Raw genomic sequence first — 20,621 nt, 5'->3', positions numbered from 1 at the left:
CAGCGGCACCACTAAGTGGGGGGGAGATAGGGTTCTCCCTCCCAGGGTGTGAAGTTTTTGATAATTCCAAGTTAAAATGGAGCATTCTATGGCTTCCTTACTATCAAACAAATCACAGTTGAAGGCTGTGGCCACATGTGATCCCTGGTCATTCAGAATTTTATGGTTGCCAAAGGATCTGCTCCCCAAGGTAAGGGGGCGCATGGCCATGGCATGAGGGCGCTGCGCCCCTGTTCCCTTGTTTGAAAAAATCTCTGCTGATTTTCTGGCTCACAATAGTGAGAACATTGGACAAATTGAGTGTAGAGTTAAACTTAATTTCTATGTCATGTCGTATTTTAAAAGACCAGAGTATGCAGCTATAGTGAATGCACATCATGAAAAAATATTGATTTTGTAAACACAAACAGAGATTATTAAAAGTAATCTTGTGTAGCGTATTCACTCTTATTATTAGCACACAATTCATATGATTTATATGTGCATCTAGTAAACATTCATTTCCAAATATGGTATAACAAATACAATAGTACATGTATATATTAAGTACCGGTTTAATAACAAGGTTAGTCTGAAGCTAGCTATCTGATTGGCTGAAGCAAGGTTATATATCTGGCACTAGAAGACCTGCTCGAAACTGAATAAACTGGCTTAAATATCTAATTGAATCAAGACCACGAAATTAGCATATTTAAGGAGACAATAACTTTACTTACACTCTGTTATTATCTCCTGTCAAATTTTTCCCTTTGAGAGGTCTTATATTGATTATTCGCTTCCAAATACCATCCCTTGTCGTTTATAATCTCTAAATACAATTATTTATATCCTGTTATCACAGATCTAGATTAGATCATAGAGTGAAACAGTTAACTGAAGTCTTAATGCAAGAGATGCAAGTATCAGCTGATAGGTCATTACGAGGTGGCTCTGGTGTGACACGAAGAGCTGTCATGCAGTTGATACGATTAGGAAAACATAGCACAGTAAGTATCAGCTGATAGATCATTGCGAGGTGGTTCTGGTGTGACACGAAGAGCTGTCATGCAGTTGATACGATTAGGAAAACATAGCACAGTAAGTATCAGCTGATAGATCATTGCGAGGTGGTTCTGGTGTGACACAAAGCTGTCATGGAGTTGATACGATTAGGAAAACATAGCACGGTAAGTATCAGCTGATAGATCATTACAAGGTGGTTCTGTTTTCTCTGTATGTCTGCAGCTTTTCTTTATGGATAAATTATACATGCATATTTTCTACTTGCAGGCATGTCGTTTGTTTTTGAATCATCGTTCTGCTGCAATCAGACTTGCCATCAGAAGACTTAAAATAGAAGGTGCCACTAATGTCTACACTAATAAACTCTGCAGTATATTCTTTACACATTTGATGGAAACTGGTAGAGAATTCCAAAAAGAGTTTGCTAATAACACAGGCTGTTTTTCTGGTAAGTTGATATTGAATGTATTGCGATTCTGTTGAGACAATGACAGGGTTCGTATATTGCATTAGGCTGATGTGTTGTGTAGTCAATCTTGTGCTGGTTACAACAAAAGAAATAGTTCACTGTGAACAAATTTGTTTACATCAATGACGATAATTATCTGCATGTGCATCACTGATCCTCTTTCAATAATATCAGGTTATTACGAGGATACCTCAAAGTATGCATGAAGACAGTACAGCTGGAGTATCAACCAAAACAAGGCGGAGGTCGATGCAACATCGTACTGTCTGAGTGCATACTTTGAGGTATCCTTGTAATAACCTTATTATTATACATCTTTTCTTTCCAAGGATACATCATAGGAATATTGAAATCCAAAACGTTTCGAACGAAATCAGCAAACTTCTTTGTGTGTGTGGCAGCCATGTTTGTTTTTATTTATAGACTGCGCGTTATTATGCGTGTAATCATTTCATATTTGGAATTCAAATTTCCTAATATGGTAGGATGAAAATACCCCGTAAAATACTGCAAAATTACGGCGCGCTGTAACTTCTGGCGTTATGGTGACAGATGTATAATAATAAATATTACATTACATATTTACATGTTAAATACAAACATACACATGAACATTCAGACATTTTTATTTGGAATCAAATCAATAAATTAATCATATCATGCTGAAAACAATGGATATGATGAAAGCCTTATCCGACGTGCATTCATTGCTGCATGTTAGTTCCACTGTACATGTTCATGATATTATTGTTTGTTTTAGCCTTTGTGGTATGGGCCAGAGCTGAATTGAATACGTTTGTAGGTCATTTCTCAAGACAAGCTTTTGCAAGTAAATCAAATCTGGATACTGTTGCTGAATGCATTGCCATTGCTAAGATTCACTGCCAAAAGGTATGAATGAATCACTATTCACATATATGTGTATGGTAGTATGCAACATGCATCACAAAGTGTTAATAATAAATCAATACAAATTGTTACACAATAAAGAATACAAGTACAACACTCCGCAGTCTGAGGCTATTTTTGCAAAAGGAAATGTTTTTTGTCAAACCATTTTTTTTGAGTGTGTGTGGGGGGGGGGGGCAAAAATGTTTACAGCACAAAACTTTTGCACGTTTTTTAGGCCCTAAGCAAAAGCTTTCAAGGATTGCCAGTAGATATTGGTGCATTCACTTTGGTAATGCCAATTTTTATTTGCAAGAATGATACAATTTTTTCTCAAAAACTTAAAGTTGGGGGATACGGGAATAAATTTGCATCTTAATAAATGAGTGAGACTGTTAAATTTGCTATGAAGTTGGTTGCTTGTCACGTGATACAGGTTAAGCTTTGATTCAAAATGTCGCTGAATAGTGTTGCGTTAAATTCCCGAATGATTTTTTGCGTCTATTTCAAGTTTTCGACCATGGCTTGCGCAAAATGGCTTATTCTAATTCATGAAACTTGGATGGTGTTTATCCTACAAAAAGTGGGACATGGAATTTGGTAGGAGAAGTAAATCATGCATTGATTTTAACTCTGTGTAAACATCTCAAAGTCATCATATCCCAAGAATATATTACTACAAAGTTAAGTGAATAAATGCCCACTCGGAAATGTGTTAATAGCCTTAGTGCAAATTGCATATCTACATCTTTCATTTACCATGCCGGGCTCAGGGGAATATAACTTCTTTTTGGAGAAAAAAAAATGCTGAACGAGTTGTCAATGATTTCCAATTAAGTGAATAAATGAATGAAATAAGTGAATAAATGCCCACTCGGAAATGTGTTAATAGCCTTAGTGCAAATTGCATATTTACATCTTTCATTTACCATGCCGGGCTCAGGGGAATATAACTTCTTTTTGGAGAAAAAAAAATGCTGAACGAGTTGTCAATGATTTCCAATTAAATGAATAAATGAATGAAATAAGTGAATAAATGCCCACTCGGAAATGTGTTAATAGCCTTAGTGCAAATTGCATATTTACATCTTTCATTTACCATGCCGGGCTCAGGGGAATATAACTTCTTTTTGGAAAAAAAAAAATGCTGAACGAGTTGTCAATGATTTCCAATTAAATGAATAAATGAATGAATTAAGTGAATAAATGCCCACTCGGAAATGTGTTAATAGCCTTAGTGCAAATTGCATATTTACATCTTTCATTTACCATGCCGGGCTCAGGGGAATATAACTTCTTTTTGGAGAAAAAAAAATGCTGAACGAGTTGTCAATGATTTCCAATTAAATGAATAAATGAATGAATTAAGTGAATAAATGCCCACTCGGAAATGTGTTAATAGCCTTAGTGCAAATTGCATATTTACATCTTTCATTTACCATGCCGGGCTCAGGGGAATATAACTTCTTTTTGGAGAAAAAAAAATGCTGAACGAGTTGTCAATGATTTCCAATTAAATGAATAAATGAATGAATTAAGTGAATAAATGCCCACTCGGAAATGTGTTAATAGCCTTAGTGCAAATTGCATATTTACATCTTTCATTTACCATGCCGGGCTCAGGGGAATATAACTTCTTTTTGGAGAAAAAAAAATGCTGAACGAGTTGTCAATGATTTCCAATTAAATGAATAAATGAATGAAATAAGTGAATAAATGCCCACTCGGAAATGTGTTAATAGCCTTAGTGCAAATTGCATATTTACATCTTTCATTTACCATGCCGGGCTCAGGGGAATATAACTTCTTTTTGGAGAAAAAAAAATGCTGAACGAGTTGTCAATGATTTCCAATTAAATGAATAAATGAATGAATTAAGTGAATAAATGCCCACTCGGAAATGTGTTAATAGCCTTAGTGCAAATTGCATATTTACATCTTTCATTTACCATGCCGGGCTCAGGGGAATATAACTTCTTTTTGGAGAAAAAAAAATGCTGAACGAGTTGTCAATGATTTCCAATTAAGTGAATAAATGAATGAATTAAGTGAATAAATGCCCACTCGGAAATGTGTTAATAGCCTTAGTGCAAATTGCATATTTACATCTTTCATTTACCATGCCGGGCTCAGGGAGGTATGTACGGTACCCTCTAGAAGGCATTTGAGACCAGTTTTGAGACTCTCCCACAGAGGAACATGCCATTTGAGACCGTGTTTGAGACCGATTTAGAGACTCTCGGATGCCACATAGACCGGGAATGAGACCGTGTCTGAGACCAGCTTTAGAGACCGTCAATTCGCGCAGTCTGATTGGACAATCCTCTGACATTCGAAATTGTATTCTCTACTCTTTTCACCATAGATTTAGGAACAGAAAAATTGTTGACAGATTTGTTAGCTACGAGAAAATTAAGACGCTAAAAAAGAGAAAAGAAAACGTGAATACCTCATGTAGAGAATAGTTTGACGACATACAAGACTGTATTATTATGATGTAGTGTATTCTGAAACATGAAGCTGTGTTGATTGTTTGTAGCAGTTGACATAATCGTTAACAAACCCGGTATTATTCAATAAAACAGGCGCAAAATTCTCCCAATTAGCCAGTTAACGGATAGTAACAATGGTCTGTGTCCATCGATAACAATCGTATTTGAATTATTTGGCAATACTAGGTTGGGGCAGGGAGCTCATTACAGCTCCCTGGTTGGGGCGAGTCATGGAGCTAGCTCCATGGGTGAGTGGGAGTACGTCATAGTTTAGAGAAAAGTTCCGCGATTTGCGTTCCTTAGTACTAAGTATCAACAGAGGTGCGTGAAACCGCAGCCACCATTGGCTGGCGGTGCCCAAAATAGTCGGCGTCCCGGCAACCAGGAGACGGCTGTTCATTTCCATTTATCTGTATCACCGTCCCTTGAGGGACGGTGTCTGTATCTAGTTCTTGGCGCCATTGAGCAGCGAACGAAATTACGTTTGTTGAACATTGGGTCGCATATGCACGAGTTCCTGTTTAGCGAGTTAACGTGTTTTTACCGATGATAACTACACCTCTGTGAATATTTCAACGCTAATATGCCCATTTTCATTTTAACAAAACATATTACTACTGGTTTATATTTTGTGTCCATCTCTAATTTTATTTATACAAGTTAAAATGGTTAGGTTGAAGTGCTCAGGTTCGTACATCTATTTAGCCCTAAACCTCAAACCCAATACACAGCCCCTCTATCCCGGTCAAGCAACGCCAGACATTTTTTGTGTGTTTCAATCCGGGGTTGCGGTTAAACAAACTTCTTGCCCACGACAGGGATAGAGAAACTCGTCACAAAACATGTACTTTATTTCTTCATATATTCTATGACTTCGTGTTTATGGTTTATCTCGGAAATGTGTGCTCTGTGCCCGAACTACATCAGTAACAACCATCGTAGTTTTCGTGTCCATTGTGGCAAATTTAACACCCCTGTGAGGTGTGACTACTTTTGAAGACTTCTATTGTTTTTACGTAATCGGCGGCGCGTGACGCAGGAATTCCTTTTTACGGGCGTGACCACGTATTTTTACTGACGTAAAATAAAATATTGACCATGGCTGTCTGAATTTATGACAGAAAATTATTCACACGTTCAGATGTTAACAGTGTGTGACTGTTAGTGAACAAGAGACAGACTAACTCCACCATTAAAAAATGAAGCAAACAATTGTCATCGAACTGTTATTGGCGAATACTAACCATGGGCTTGGCCACAGTCCCTCTATCACAGGGACTGTGGCTTGGCGGAGCTTAGTATTCTAATTTGACTGATTATTCAACGACGGCAACTGTCAATCGTTCATTAAATGTAGATAGTCCTAATCTTTTGTTTATGTGTATAGTTACTGATTTGAGCCCTGTAAAGTGAAATAAACAATTCATTTCCGGTGACGAGGCAGCTTGTTGGAATCCGTATTCAAGTCGGGTATACTAGTATGCACAGTTCATTCTAAAGTGACACGATCTATGCTGCAATGTTCAATAAATATATTCACATACATAAATTAGGTTGCGTAGAGTAAATCTCTTGTCTCTGAGCGACCACATTTTACCCCAGACATGGAGCTAGAAAAGGATCTCTTTTTACCTCCATGCCCCAGATAACTAAGAGAACTGTATATTCAAATAATATTTATGTTGATTGTCCTTGCATTATTATTATTATTATTACTATTATTACTAATAATATTATCTTCCATAACCTCACAGGCAAGAGCATCTTGGATCGATTACCGGGTCGTAATATTTTTTTATCGTATTCACCTACGTGTTCGTGCCCATGCCTCATTTTATTATTTTGGCTAGGCTGCGCAACGACGAAAGAACATCAGCGGCGACATTGTTTACATTTATACTGGAACTTGCTACCACAGTCCCTCAACTGTGTTGCTACAAAGTATCATCTAGGTTCCCACGCAATTTTGAATATGATTGATAGGTCGTTCACGGACATCAGGCAGAGAAACACGAATTGTGAAACTGCTTAAGATTTCTTTCGCAGCCACAGGTTATCGTCTATTTTTTGACAAACTAGAAAGAATTACAAACTATGCCGATCTAGTCAAACGCAAGAATGCGTAAATGTGCATTTTTATCGGATATATGCCCGAAACGCAATCACGGCAAAACTTGGTCGAGCAATATCACGACAAAATGTACTCTGTCCTTACTCATTTTGCATACGAAATTGTACGTGAATGTCTTATTAAAGTGCTTCGTTGATCCACAGTCCCTCTAGAGGGATAGAGGGACTGTGGAATAATGAACTCCGCCCGCACCTGTTTATATACCATGTCGGTCTTTATAAGTTTAAACACGACCTTTTAGAAAACCCCAGACACCGAACGCGTCCAACCTGAAACATGTATATGCAAATAGTGACGTTAATATTAATACAATTATATGGCGAGATTATTACCAGAGTTCATAATACTAGTAATAAGATTGCTTTGCATTGCTAAAAGAAAAAAAAGTGGTTATTTCCAACTTGCAGTTCTTTGTTCACTCCCCCGGGATTCACTCTTTGCCTCACGTGGTTGCAGATGACTATCCGGTACTGCAGCCCGTATATTTATTTCATTTATTCAGTTTTGAATGTTATTATTATTAGTCTAAAACACGACCTTTTAGAAAACCCCGGACACCGAACGCGTCCAACCTGAAACATGTATATGCAAATAGTGACGTTAATATTAATACAATTATATGGCGAGATTATTACCAGAGTTCATAATACTAGTAATAAGATTGCTTTGCATTGCTAAAAGAAAAAAAAGTGGTTATTTCCAACTTGCAGTTCTTTGTTCACTCCCCCGGGATTCACTCTTTGCCTCACGTGGTTGCAGATGACTATCCGGTACTGCAGCCCGTATATTTATTTCATTTATTCAGTTTTGAATGTTATTATTATTAGTCTTAGTTTTATTATTATTGAACTTATTAGTATTAGTAAAAAAAATTACTACATTACATTTTTCTTTATTATTTCATTATTATTATTGTACTTGGTTATACTTTTATTGCTACTGTACTGATAGAAATGCAATAAATATTATCATTATTATTTATTTATTAACACATACTCACTCCCCGGAGGGAATAGTTACATATAATAGTAAAAGTATGCAGTATTAATACACTAAAACAGAAGGAATAAAAATATACTAGAGTTTAGTATAGTACTCCATAACTGGACAGTACATGCATTTTGCACTGAATTTAGTACCCAAACATACATCTACTGAATGCATGACCAGAAAAAGTACCATATGCGAGTACCAAGTGCGAATAGCACTTCCTGTGATCACGGTTCTATGCAAACTATAGAAAAAACTGTTTGATATACCCACTTAAATAAATAATAAAAAAGCCTTCCTAACGCACACCATTTTTTTACCATAGAAATATTTTATTTTACGTCAGTGAAACCATGGAGGTAATGTCACGGGCCGCCGATTACGTGAAAACAATAGAAGGCTTCAAAAGTAGTCACACCTCACAGAGGTGTTAAATTTGCCACAATGGACGCGAAAACTACTAGTACAATGGTTGTTACTGATGTAGTTCGGTAACGGAGTTATTTAGCACACATTTCCGAGATAAACCATAAACACGAATTCATAGAATATGTGGAGAAATAAAGTACATGTTTTGTGACGAGTTCCTCTATCCCTGTCGTGGACAAGAGGTTTGTTTAACCGCAACCCAGATTGAAAAAAAAAAAAAAAATTCTGGCGTTGGCGTTGCTTGACCGGGATAGAGGGGCAGTGTATTGGGTCTAAGCATGGAACTATAAACCCCTAATATAGTTCCATGGTCTAAGGTTTAGGAATAAATAGAAGTACGAGCCCGAGCACTTCAATCTAACCATTTTAACTTGTATAAATAAAATTAGAGATGGACACGAAGTATAAACCAGTAGTAATATGTTTCGTTAAAATGAGAATGGGCATATCAGCGTTGAAATAATCACAGAAGTGTAGTTATCATCGGTAAAAACACGTTAACTCGCTTAACAGGAACTCATGCGACCCAACGTTCAACAAACGTAATCTCGTTCGTTGCTCATTGGCGCCAAGAACTAATACAGCTAAAGCAGGCCTGCAGCTAAAGGGAAATGAACAGCCGTCTCCCTGGTTGCCAGGACGCCGCCTTTTTTGGGCACCGCCAGCCAATGGTAGCTGCGGTTTTACGCACCTTTGTTGATACCATGGAACTAGGGGTTTATAGTTCCATGGTTGATACTTAGTACTCACGCAAATCGCGGAACTTTTCTCTAAATTATGACGTACTCCCACTCACCCATGGAGCTAAAAATCTTTTTTTTCGTCCCAACCTAGCATTGACAAATAAAGAAACACTTGCAACTCAAATACAATCGTTAACGATGGCCACAGATCATTGTTACTACCCGTTAACTGGCTAACTGGGTGAATTTTGCGCCTGTTTTTCTGGATGATGTCGGGTTTGTTAACGAATACGTCAACTGCTACAAACAAATTAACACAGTTACTAAATATTCCCAGCTTCATATTTCAGAATACACTAAATCATAATACAGTCTTGTATGTCGTCAAACTATTCTCCAGATGAGATATTCATGTTGTTGTCACGTTTTCTTTTCTCTTTTTTTAGCGTTTTAATTTTCTCGTACGCTAACAAATCTATCAACAACAATTTTTCCGTTCCTAAATCTATGGTGAAAAGAGTAGAATACAATTTCTGATGTCAGATGGTTGTCCAATCAGACTGCGCGAATTGACGGTCTCTAAAGCTGGTCTCAGACACGGTCTCATTCACGGTCTATGTGGCATCCGCGAGTCTCTAAAGCTGGTCTCAGACACGGTCTCATTCCCGGTCTATGTGGCATCCGAGAGTCTCTAAATCGGTCTCAAACACGGTCTCAAATGGCATGTTCCTCTGTGGGAGAGTCTCAAAACTGGTCTCAAATGCCTTCTAGAGGGTACCGTACATACCTCGCTCAGGGGAATATAACTTCTTTTTGGAGAAAAAAAAATGCTGAACGAGTTGTCAATGATTTCCAATTAAATGAATAAATGAATGAATTAGGTGAATAAATGCCCACTCGGAAATGTGTTAATAGCCTTAGTGCAAATTGCATATTTACATCTTTCATTTACCATGCCGGGCTCAGGGGAATATAACTTCTTTTTGGAGAAAAAAAAATGCTGAACGAGTTGTCAATGATTTCCAATTAAGTGAATAAATGAATGAATTAAGTGAATAAATGCCCACTCGGAAATGTGTTAATAGCCTTAGTGCAAATTGCATATTTACATCTTTCATTTACCATGCCGGGCTCAGGGGAATATAACTTCTTTTTGGAGAAAAAAAAATGCTGAACGAGTTGTCAATGATTTCCAATTAAGTGAATAAATGAATGAAATAAGTGAATAAATGCCCACTCGGAAATGTGTTAATAGCCTTAGTGCAAATTGCATATCTACATCTTTCATTTACCATGCCGGGCTCAGGGGAATATAACTTCTTTTTGGAGAAAAAAAAATGCTGAACGAGTTGTCAATGATTTCCAAATAAATGAATGAAATAAGTGAATAAATGCCCACTCGGAAATGTGTTAATAGCCTTAGTGCAAATTGCATATCTACATCTTTCATTTACCATGCCGGGCTCAGGGGAATATAACTTCTTTTTGGAGAAAAAAAAATGCTGAACGAGTTGTCAATGATTTCCAATTAAATGAATAAATGAATGAAATAAGTGAATAAATGCCCACTCGGAAATGTGTTAATAGCCTTAGTGCAAATTGCATATCTACATCTTTCATTTACCATGCCGGGCTCAGGGGAATATAACTTCTTTTTGGAGAAAAAAAAATGCTGAACGAGTTGTCAATGATTTCCAATTAAGTGAATAAATGAATGAATTAAGTGAATAAATGCCCACTCGGAAATGTGTTAATAGCCTTAGTGCAAATCGCATATCTACATCTTTCATTTACCATGCCGGGCTCAGGGGAATATAACTTCTTTTTGGAGAAAAAAAAATGCTGAACGAGTTGTCAATGATTTCCAATTAAATGAATAAATGAATGAATTAAGTGAATAAATGCCCACTCGGAAATGTGTTAATAGCCTTAGTGCAAATCGCATATCTACATCTTTCATTTACCATGCCGGGCTCAGGGGAATATAACTTCTTTTTGGAGAAAAAAAAATGCTGAACGAGTTGTCAATGATTTCCAATTAAATGAATAAATGAATGAATTAAGTGAATAAATGCCCACTCGGAAATGTGTTAATAGCCTTAGTGCAAATTGCATATTTACATCTTTCATTTACCATGCCGGGCTCAGGGGAATATAACTTCTTTTTGGAGAAAAAAAAATGCTGAACGAGTTGTCAATGATTTCCAATTAAATGAATAAATGAATGAATTAAGTGAATAAATGCCCACTCGGAAATGTGTTAATAGCCTTAGTGCAAATTGCATATTTACATCTTTCATTTACCATGCCGGGCTCAGGGGAATATAACTTCTTTTTGGAGAAAAAAAAATGCTGAACGAGTTGTCAATGATTTCCAATTAAATGAATAAATGAATGAAATAAGTGAATAAATGCCCACTCGGAAATGTGTTAATAGCCTTAGTGCAAATTGCATATCTACATCTTTCATTTACCATGCCGGGCTCAGGGGAATATAACTTCCTTTTGGAGAAAAAAAAATGCTGAACGAGTTGTCAATGATTTCCAATTAAGTGAATAAATGAATGAAATAAGTGAATAAATGCCCACTCGGAAATGTGTTAATAGCCTTAGTGCAAATTGCATATCTATTTTTTTTTAGTTGCTAAGCTCTGGTTGTGTTCACTGAATTATTATATTTCAGATGTGTACAATTGGATTGGATTTATCATTTGCTTTGGATGGTTTCTTACTTAAAAATATTCGTGACACTCTAAAGCACAATAAAGATCTCTTGATGGAAGCTACCAAACACAGAACTATGGTAAATATCTTTTTAAACTTTAGATAAATTAGGCAGTGTAAACAGCTTAATTTTCACTGCTAAAAATTATGGTATTCATGAAGACACTCCATAATTCACTACGTTCAACTACCGACCATAGACTCTGGTCAGTCAAAATGACTATTTTGAACTGTAGGCATTAATCAGCAATTCTGCCGGTGACGAAGAGATAGAATCTAGGTCAGGGGAAGCCCCATGACCCCAGGATTCTTTTCCCTAACGTCACGAACCAGGTGACCGAGCTCATATGGCGGCTCCATTAGGGCTGGATATCCAATCTGCTTCTTCTCCGCATCGAGGACTCAGACTAACGCTACGGAAAGAGTGTATGCTCGAGGGGGGGGGCTGAAGCTAGCACTAGTGAGTTAGGAATCGCACATACCTCATGAAAGGGCGTCGCCAGACTGTTCCTCACCCCTGGAAGGTGGTGTGCGGTTAGCTCCACATGGTATTCCAGGCACCAAAAAAAGGATTTGGTTCGCTAGGACTGACAACGATGGGGAACGTGTCCGCCCTCCTTCTTGAAGAAGCCACTGCTACATTTGAGATCAAGTCTCGCGTCTCTGCCTGGATCGCCTGTTTTTTTCCTGTCCTTGTTTTTGCTTGGCTTGTTGCAGCTGCACGGCATCCGACATTGTAGCTGGTAGGATAAATTTTCCATTTTTACCCGCGTGTGGTTTTCCCCTTTATGTGTATTATTTTTCACAACAAAGAAATAAAACCCTGGCGACGTAGCTCAATCACTTGTTGGTTTCGTTACGTCTCCTTTTCCTACTGTAATTCGCTTCCCTCATGCATGTCTTCATTTTATGCTTGATCTAGGTATTTAGAAATGAATAGATATAATGACAGCACCAGGGCTCGTTACCGTTTTTTTTGGTCTCCTTGTGTTTCGAGTCGACTGTGCAGTGGTTGTATTCAGAATTTACCAGCATAGAACCCACTACCGAAATACTTTTGTCGTAGCTGCGTGCGGGGTTCGGGGTTTTTGTCGTGAAGGCGTGTTTTTCACTGGAGTTCTGAGGCCTGAGATTTTTCTTTCAGAGCCATCAAGATCGCTGAGACTGACCGCGTCACTCGTTTCTTCACAGCAAGGTCGCGCGTCAAGTAAAAAAATCGGTTAAAGTGAGTTGCGTGTTTGGCATGAGTGGAAAGTCCTCACGCTCGGCTACCGGTGCTTCGTGTACGGGGACGTCGAGTAGAAGGCCCGATGGTGGAGGTACCGATATTTTTTCTCGGTTTCCCCCGCTGAACGGAGGGCATCCTCACAGTCTGTTTTTTCAGGCAGTAGTTTACCCGCTGCAGCGAGGCTGTGCCCCTGGAGGCTTTCCTCCTATGGGGCCCCTTGCGGATCCCTTTGTGGACCCTTCCTCGCACGGCGCCGGGTTTGTCTCCGAGTTGAGGGCTTTGGTCAAAGGACTGTCGGGGCAATTGCGTCCCTGGCAGGCCAGGTAGATCAGACAGAGTCGGAGCGAGCTGTCTCCACTGCGGCCCCTCGGTGGGCAAGCAGGAAGAAACACGAAAGCATGTTTGCATTCAAACACGTCTCTTCCGGGAACCCCCGTTCCCAGTCGTGGCTCTCCCACTAATTTGGATGAGGCCGAGGCTCAGGCTAATTGCACCAGGCCTCCTCTGGAGGTGCTGGCAGCCAAGCCTCCGATCTTGGGGCAGGGCTTTCAGGGCAGGGCACACGTTGACCCCCCCTACTTTCAGCCAGCCGGGGTTCACCATGCGGTACTGGTACAACGGTAATGAATTTATCCTTGTGTCCGGTCTCCGCTGTGGGTTTTGACTCCCTTCTTACCAACCCACGGGCCTCCCCAGAGGGAACCGACCCTGCCATAAGACGCACAGTCAAACACCCTCTCTCTCACATATTTAAAGTGAAGGGAGACACAGTTCGCTCGTGTTGGATACAGCCAGTACTTCGGGCGGTCCTTCAGAGTCTTCCATCCATAATGCGGAGTATCATCGATAGTGATACGATGTAAAATACCCCACCCCTGATCCTAAGGCGACCACCTAGGGTTGCTTCAACGCTTATGGGCGTCGGGATCCAAGCAACCCTGTCAGCACGTCTCTCCCTGTTCGTCCGAGTGCGGAGTGGGACGCAGGGCGCGCAAACGGTGTTGATGGGTGGACGTTGGTCAGCCGCAGAGGAGGTAACGCTTAAGGCCTCCGGGTGGGGAAAAACCTTAGGCAACACTTCATGCTGGACCAAACGCTACCCGGTCGGTTTGGTTTCGGGATCAGACCCATAGTGTGGAATGAGACCAAAACACCCCCAACTGGATCACAAGGCTCCTTCCCCAGACCCCGGTACCACAAATTTCCGTTTGGCAAACTGGGCAAAGGGGGACAGTCGCGTTCCATGGGCGTTCTTGCCAATCAAAGACAACCCATCGAGCCCTGAGGGCAGAGTTGCTTGATCTCGTTATTGTGCGCACCCAGGACTCTGGAGACCTCGGCGGCATAACGCACCAGCCTCCTAGACCAGGCGACACATTTACTGGTGGGCCACCGCACATCTACGTGACGACAAACTGAGTCAGTGGGTACGTCCCCACCTTGTTCGGGTAATGGCAGGTACAGTCTCGGAGCTTCAGAGTGCAATGAACCAGAGCGTTCAGATCGAATCCGCTAGCCAGTTGGCCCTGCCAAGGGTAAGTGGAGGGCACCCCAAGCACAGAAAACACAATGCCCTAGGGCGTCGTCCGCTAGCCAGGAGGCAAGGGAGGGAGGGAAGAGTAGCGGCACGTCCCCAGGGAGGAAAGGGCCAGGTGGTGGCTCCCAACCCTCCTCGGGTTGTTGTCCTACCCCGGCAGCTGCAACCGGGGGGACAAGCATGTGTTCGGCGAGTGGCCAGGTCACAACTTAGTGACTACTTCAGGCCTTGCGGAAACTCACCTCATGGGAGAAGAGAGCACCCCTCCTCGCAATAGCCGAACCCATGGCCACATATCCCTGTCATACACAGATTGCACCAGTGTAGTCCGGTTTGGGAGACAGCGGGTCCCTGGACCTTTCCAGGTGGTGACATTTTGTTACGGGATACCGCTGAAATCTCCATCTCCCTCGTCAGTGTCTCCCCAATTGGGCACTGCCAGAGGACTCCCGCAAGGCGGAAGCAATCACGCAGGAAGTAGCAGTTTTGCTGGGAAAGGGCACCGTACACCCAGAACTAAGGCCAGGCTTCTACCCAAATGTGTTTGTAGTACCAAAATCTACAAGTGGCGGGCGTCCAGTTCTGAACCTAGGCAGACTGAATCAGTCCGTGTACCTTGATCGGTTCCACATGGAGACTCCATTTAGGGTTCTTGTCTTCATCCACCGTTTCGACTGGCTAGCCCCACTAGACTTAAGCGGGGCCTACCTGCGCATACGGATACACCCAGCGAGTTGCCATCTCCTTCGAATCGCCCAGCCGGGCCAAGTATTCAAATATCGGGTGCCCCCCTGCTCGGGTTATGCACAGCGCCCTGATGAAACAGTGCCTAGCCGAACGCCTAGTCAGCGTTCCCTCAGTGTCCCTCTGAGAACTAATGTGGATCATCGGAATGATGACCTCGGTTTGAAGGGTGGTTCCCCAGGCTGCACTACACAGCCGCCCGGTACAGCGTTTGTTGTTACAATATCGAGCTCTCCTATGGGGACTAGATAGGCGGGTTTCGATCTCTGACCAAGTGAAGGAAGCCCTGCCCTGGTGGTCGTCACTGGCCAACCTCGGACAGGGGGCCCCCTTGGACCCACTCGGGTTGGGGACCGCATCTATTGGACGAACAAGCCCAAGGATATGGCTACCGCATTAGTTTCGGGACTACCATATCAACCGGCCCGAATTGAAAGCAGTGTACTTAACACTACCACGCTTTCTACCCGTAGTTCGAGATGACAGAGTCCTGCTCCGCACAGGCAATGTAGTGGTGGCTCCTTCAAGAAGGAGGGCGGGCACGTTCCCCATCGTTGTCAGTCCTAGCGGACCAAATCCTCTATTGGTGCCTGGAATACCATGTGGAGCTAATCGCACACCACCTTCCAGGGGTGAGGAAACAGTCTGGCGACACCCTTTCATAAGGTATGTGCGATTCCTAACTCACTAGTGCTAGCTTCAGCCTCCCCCCCTCAAGCATACACTCTTTCCGTAGCGTTAGTCTGAGTCCTCGATGTGGAGAGAAAGGAACCAGAGTGGATATCCAGCCCTGATGGGGCCGCCATATGGGCTCGGTCATGTGGTTCATGACGTAAGGGAAAAGAATCTTGGGGTCACAGGGCTTCCCCTGTCCTAGACTCTATCTCTCTGTCATTGGCAGAATCGCTGATTATTGCCTACAGTTCAAAATAGTCATTTTGACTGACCGGAGTCTATGGTGGGTATGAACTATGTGAATAGGCGGGTTCGGAAAACCCTCTGCCTAATTCTAGGACCCCAAAGAAAATTTCGTCCTCGAGAATGCCATAAAATTGAAGTGGTTTATAATAGGTGATATGTACAAGTTGCATTTTTTGCATGTTTCAATCATATTTATATTAATTACAAGTCGCAATTGTTACCTACATTCATTTCCAGGATGAGAAATGGCGACCTTTGAACTTACAGAACTCTCAGTCAGCGTCTCAGTTATCTCAAGAAATGTTGCAACTTGGGATTGCTAATTTCAATTCTCATATTTATGGTGAGTTTACCTGTGATACATACTATCAGTTTTATTCAATCGTCTCTAAATGAAATTTTCATCTCGTGACAATGCAGTTAAATCAGATAAAACGTTTTTTCTAAATTTCAGACAAGTGTTGGGTGAATCTGTCTTCCAGTACTGTTATGTTTACTAAAGCTTTTATTAATTTTCTTGACAATGAAATGAAGTTGTATATCCCTGAGGTAAGTGAGAATTGTCAATACATCGCCTTAAAATTATAGTGAATTTCATGTTTATTTCATGAAAAATAACCTCTTCTTAAAAACAAACAAAAAACACTGATTACGTCACTGTTTAATGTGGTTTTTAGTGTACCAATAGATGCTTTAAAGTGGGGGAGTCGTCACTTGCGCACATGCAGGAATTGAGTCCCAAGTGATGAGAACAACACACGCTAAGAATGCAAAGGCTCATGGTAGACCCTTGTTTGTAAACAATGACACACTATGGCCATCTGACGCATGCGCAATCAGCTAACAAAATCTATCAAACAGTTTTTTGTTTTGTTTCTGTGACAGACTATAGTAGATATGCCTTGGGTGCACCTCTCATCAGATTTGTCTACATGTATTCTTATTGGTAGCACTCATTTCAGTAACTAATGCCACATATTTTTATTCTGTAGTTGTATACAGATATAGTGGATAGCATGATGGAGGTGTTACAGCATTACGTCGATATTCTGGCATCATTCGCTGTCAGCGATAGACACACTAGAGAACGAGAATTTATCCTACAGAACATAGAATTTATATTTAATACTATGATTCCACTGACAGAAACCAAGACTAAGGTAAACTTTATTATAGTACTTCTGGGGTGATGTGGGTTGAAGGTAAACTTTATTATGGTACTTCTGGGGTGATGTGGGTTGAAGGTAAACTTTATTATGGTACTTCTGGGGTGATGTGGGTTGAATGTAAACTTTATTATGGTACTTCTGGGGTGATGTGGGTTGAATGTAAACTTTATTATGGTACTTCTGGGGTGATGTGCTTTGAAGGTAAACTTTATTATGGTACTTCTTGGATGGTGTGGGTTTATTTGCCAGAAGATTAGTGTTCATGTGTCCTGGGGATCAGTTCCTGATTCAGCATCTTTTGACACACAATTTTTGATGTACGCTCAGAGGTTGTCAATTACTAAAATAATGGCACTCCATTCGAAAACTAATGTTTGATATTTTGGGAGGGCAAGGGGAAAAAATATAATTTTGTATTGTTTGAGTCAAAATAAAAACTACACAAAAGATGTACCTAGAGATAGACCTGAGTAAATGTGAAATTTACATGATATAAAAAATAAACAACATAGAAAGTGGAAACTTTTGGTTGCAAATGACTATCTGATATTGGGTCTATTTTTCGCTATTGCTTTCCAGATAGAATTTGATAGATTTTGATTTTTTTCACCTGTAACCTTTGAGCATATACACCTCTGGCCTTTATATATCGCTTAAAAATCTGTATTTTAAATTTAGAAATAATTTGACTTTTCAGGATATAATTGGACATCAAGTAAAATCGCTGACAAATCTTTACAAGGAACACCAGAAGATTAAACAACAAGTGGAATCGCTCGGTGTACTTATATAGCCGTAATAGTTAGTCGCATCTGTGCAGCAAATTGCAGAAACTTGCTCCCTATATTGTTGTAATTTGCAACATTTACACATTTTGAATAACATAAATAATTGTGTTATATTGAGACACTTGCATTGCAATGCACCTTTGCACACTGTTCACACATTAGCACAGCTGATTTCTAGTGTGCCTTATTTTCACTCACCAAAATATAAACAGAGTCCAAACACACATACAAATTAAATAAGAGTAAAATATCTGGTTTGTTAAGTTGTAAAAATCCATAGTTGTAAAGTATTGCTTTCCCAATCTTGCGACTTCCTGGAGTGTATATAATACCTGTGTAGAAAAGCCACGAAGTAATTTGGGTATAGAGCCCTCATACTGCCATCATGAAAATTCTTTTTCAATGTTTTTCATGCTGACAGCTGAAATTTTGCAGTGTTTCAGATTATACTATTTCTTGCTTAAATTACTGAGCATGCTTTTGCACTTTTTATCATTGAGAATATCAGTATGTATAGCAACACTTTCAGTGCTCTTGTAAAAAAACAATGTATTTTACAGGCGTTGTGTATTGAACAGAACTCAGTGCGACAACCACCGGCCTTTAAACTTCGAACGCTTTGATATTCTCTATACTACTCCTGTGATGCCAGAGCAATTTTATTTTGTCTCGAAAATGTGTGTTCTCAAAATATGTTGAATTATATGTGCAATTTGTATATTATGTAAATAATAAATGCATCTACAATGCCTAGCCTCATTTTATTATTTTTTGTCTCGATGTAGATTCGTAATCAGCCCACAGTTCTTGTTAATGTAGATTCATGATACATACACTCGGAAGTGTCTGGCATTTCTGAACTTTGAGCTTTGCTAGATGTCATGGTTTGGAATTTTAGATGTGAATGGGAGTTCTTTTGCTACTATTGAACAAGTTGGCCAAACTGGGTTTGAGCCATGACTTTAACAATGGTGGTCAGTACGCATAGTCCATGGGAAATATGGTTGCGATGGTTATACAAAACCAGGCATTACTAAACTTGGAGTTGAGTCAAGTCAAGGTATGGAATTTTGAAGGTAAAAGAGTTGGATGTTTAGTTTATAAGGCGCTTGTCTGTGGTTAGACTTGCATAATGAAGAGAAAATCAGTTGTATAGTAAATGTCAAAACACCAACATTGTGATTCTCAAGTTTTCAATAACTAGTTCAACATTCTAATTGATATATACAAATATTTTTTTTTTGAAGTAATAAATTATCTCACCATTCTTTGCGTCAGCTACCAAATACATTGTTACGAATACCAAATTTTTTTAAGAATGTGTGGACCAAAAGATCGCCCGGGGTGATGTTATGGCAGATATTACAAAGCCCATCTTGTCAGGAAAAATAACCCTTCGCTGATAAAAATAGAGGAAAAACAATGTCGACTGTAGGCCCACCCATAATGTTTATTCTTTGTTTGTGATTTGAGAATGCGTGCCGTAGATATTAGGTTACAGCACCACCACAGTTCGTACTGATGTTCTGTGATATCATTTGAGAATGCGTGCTATAGATATTAGGTTACAGCACCACCACAGTTCGTACTGATGTTCTGTGATATCATTTGAGAATGCGTGCCATAGATATTAGGTTACAGCACCACCACAGTTCGTACTGATGTTCTGTGATATCATTTGAGAATGCGTGCCATAGATATTAGGTTACAGCACCACCACAGTTCGTGCTGATGTTCTGTGATATCATTTGAGAATGCGTGCCATAGATATTAGGTTACAGCACCACCACAGTTCGTACTGATGTTCTGTGATATCATTTGAGAATGCGTGCCATAGATATTAGGTTACAGCACCACCACAGTTCGTGCTGATGTTCTGTGATATCATTTGAGAATGCGTGCCATAGATATTAGGTTACAGCACCACCACAGTTCGTGCTGATGTTCTGTGATATCATTTGAGAATGCGTGCTATAGATATTAGGTTACAGCACCACCACAGTTCGTGCTGATGTTCTGTGATATCATTTGAGAATGCGTGCTATAGATATTAGGTTACAGCACCACCACAGTTCGTACTGATGTTCTGTGATATCATTTGAGAATGCGTGCCATAGATATTAGGTTACAGCACCACCACAGTTCGTACTGATGTTCTGTGATATCATTTGAGAATGCGTGCCATAGATATTAGGTTACAGCACCACCACAGTTCGTGCTGATGTTCTGTGATATCATTTGAGAATGCGTGCTATAGATATTAGGTTACAGCACCACCACAGTTCGTACTGATGTTCTGTGATATCATTTGAGAATGCGTGCCATAGATATTAGGTTACAGCACCACCACAGTTCGTACTGATGTTCTGTGATATCATTTGAGAATGCTTGCCATAGATATTAGGTTACAGCACCACCACAGTTCG

The 20,621-nt window shown here is 40.2% G+C and overlaps 1 protein-coding gene across 2 annotated transcripts in view; it reads left to right on the top strand.

Annotated features, from left to right (window-relative positions):
* Window positions 1-18,948, top strand: part of LOC100369081 (exocyst complex component 8-like) — a 42,938-nt gene extending 23,990 nt beyond the window's left edge. For both annotated transcript variants that reach the window (XM_085490693.1, XM_085490692.1), the window contains 8 exons: window positions 842-986; window positions 1,270-1,450; window positions 2,232-2,362; window positions 11,768-11,887; window positions 16,476-16,581; window positions 16,693-16,787; window positions 17,231-17,398; window positions 18,105-18,948. In XM_085490693.1, the coding sequence (XP_085346819.1) occupies window positions 842-986; window positions 1,270-1,450; window positions 2,232-2,362; window positions 11,768-11,887; window positions 16,476-16,581; window positions 16,693-16,787; window positions 17,231-17,398; window positions 18,105-18,200 (1,042 nt within the window). In that variant the 3' untranslated portion in view covers window positions 18,201-18,948. The remainder of the gene's footprint in view (window positions 1-841; window positions 987-1,269; window positions 1,451-2,231; window positions 2,363-11,767; window positions 11,888-16,475; window positions 16,582-16,692; window positions 16,788-17,230; window positions 17,399-18,104) is intronic.
* Window positions 18,949-20,621: the final 1,673 nt, after the last annotated feature.

This window comes from Saccoglossus kowalevskii, chromosome 15 (genome assembly GCF_978046115.1).
Source record: "Saccoglossus kowalevskii chromosome 15, keSacKowa6.1, whole genome shotgun sequence".
Taxonomy (NCBI): Eukaryota; Metazoa; Hemichordata; class Enteropneusta; family Harrimaniidae; genus Saccoglossus; species Saccoglossus kowalevskii.
This window is presented reverse-complemented; position numbering and strand designations above follow the sequence as displayed.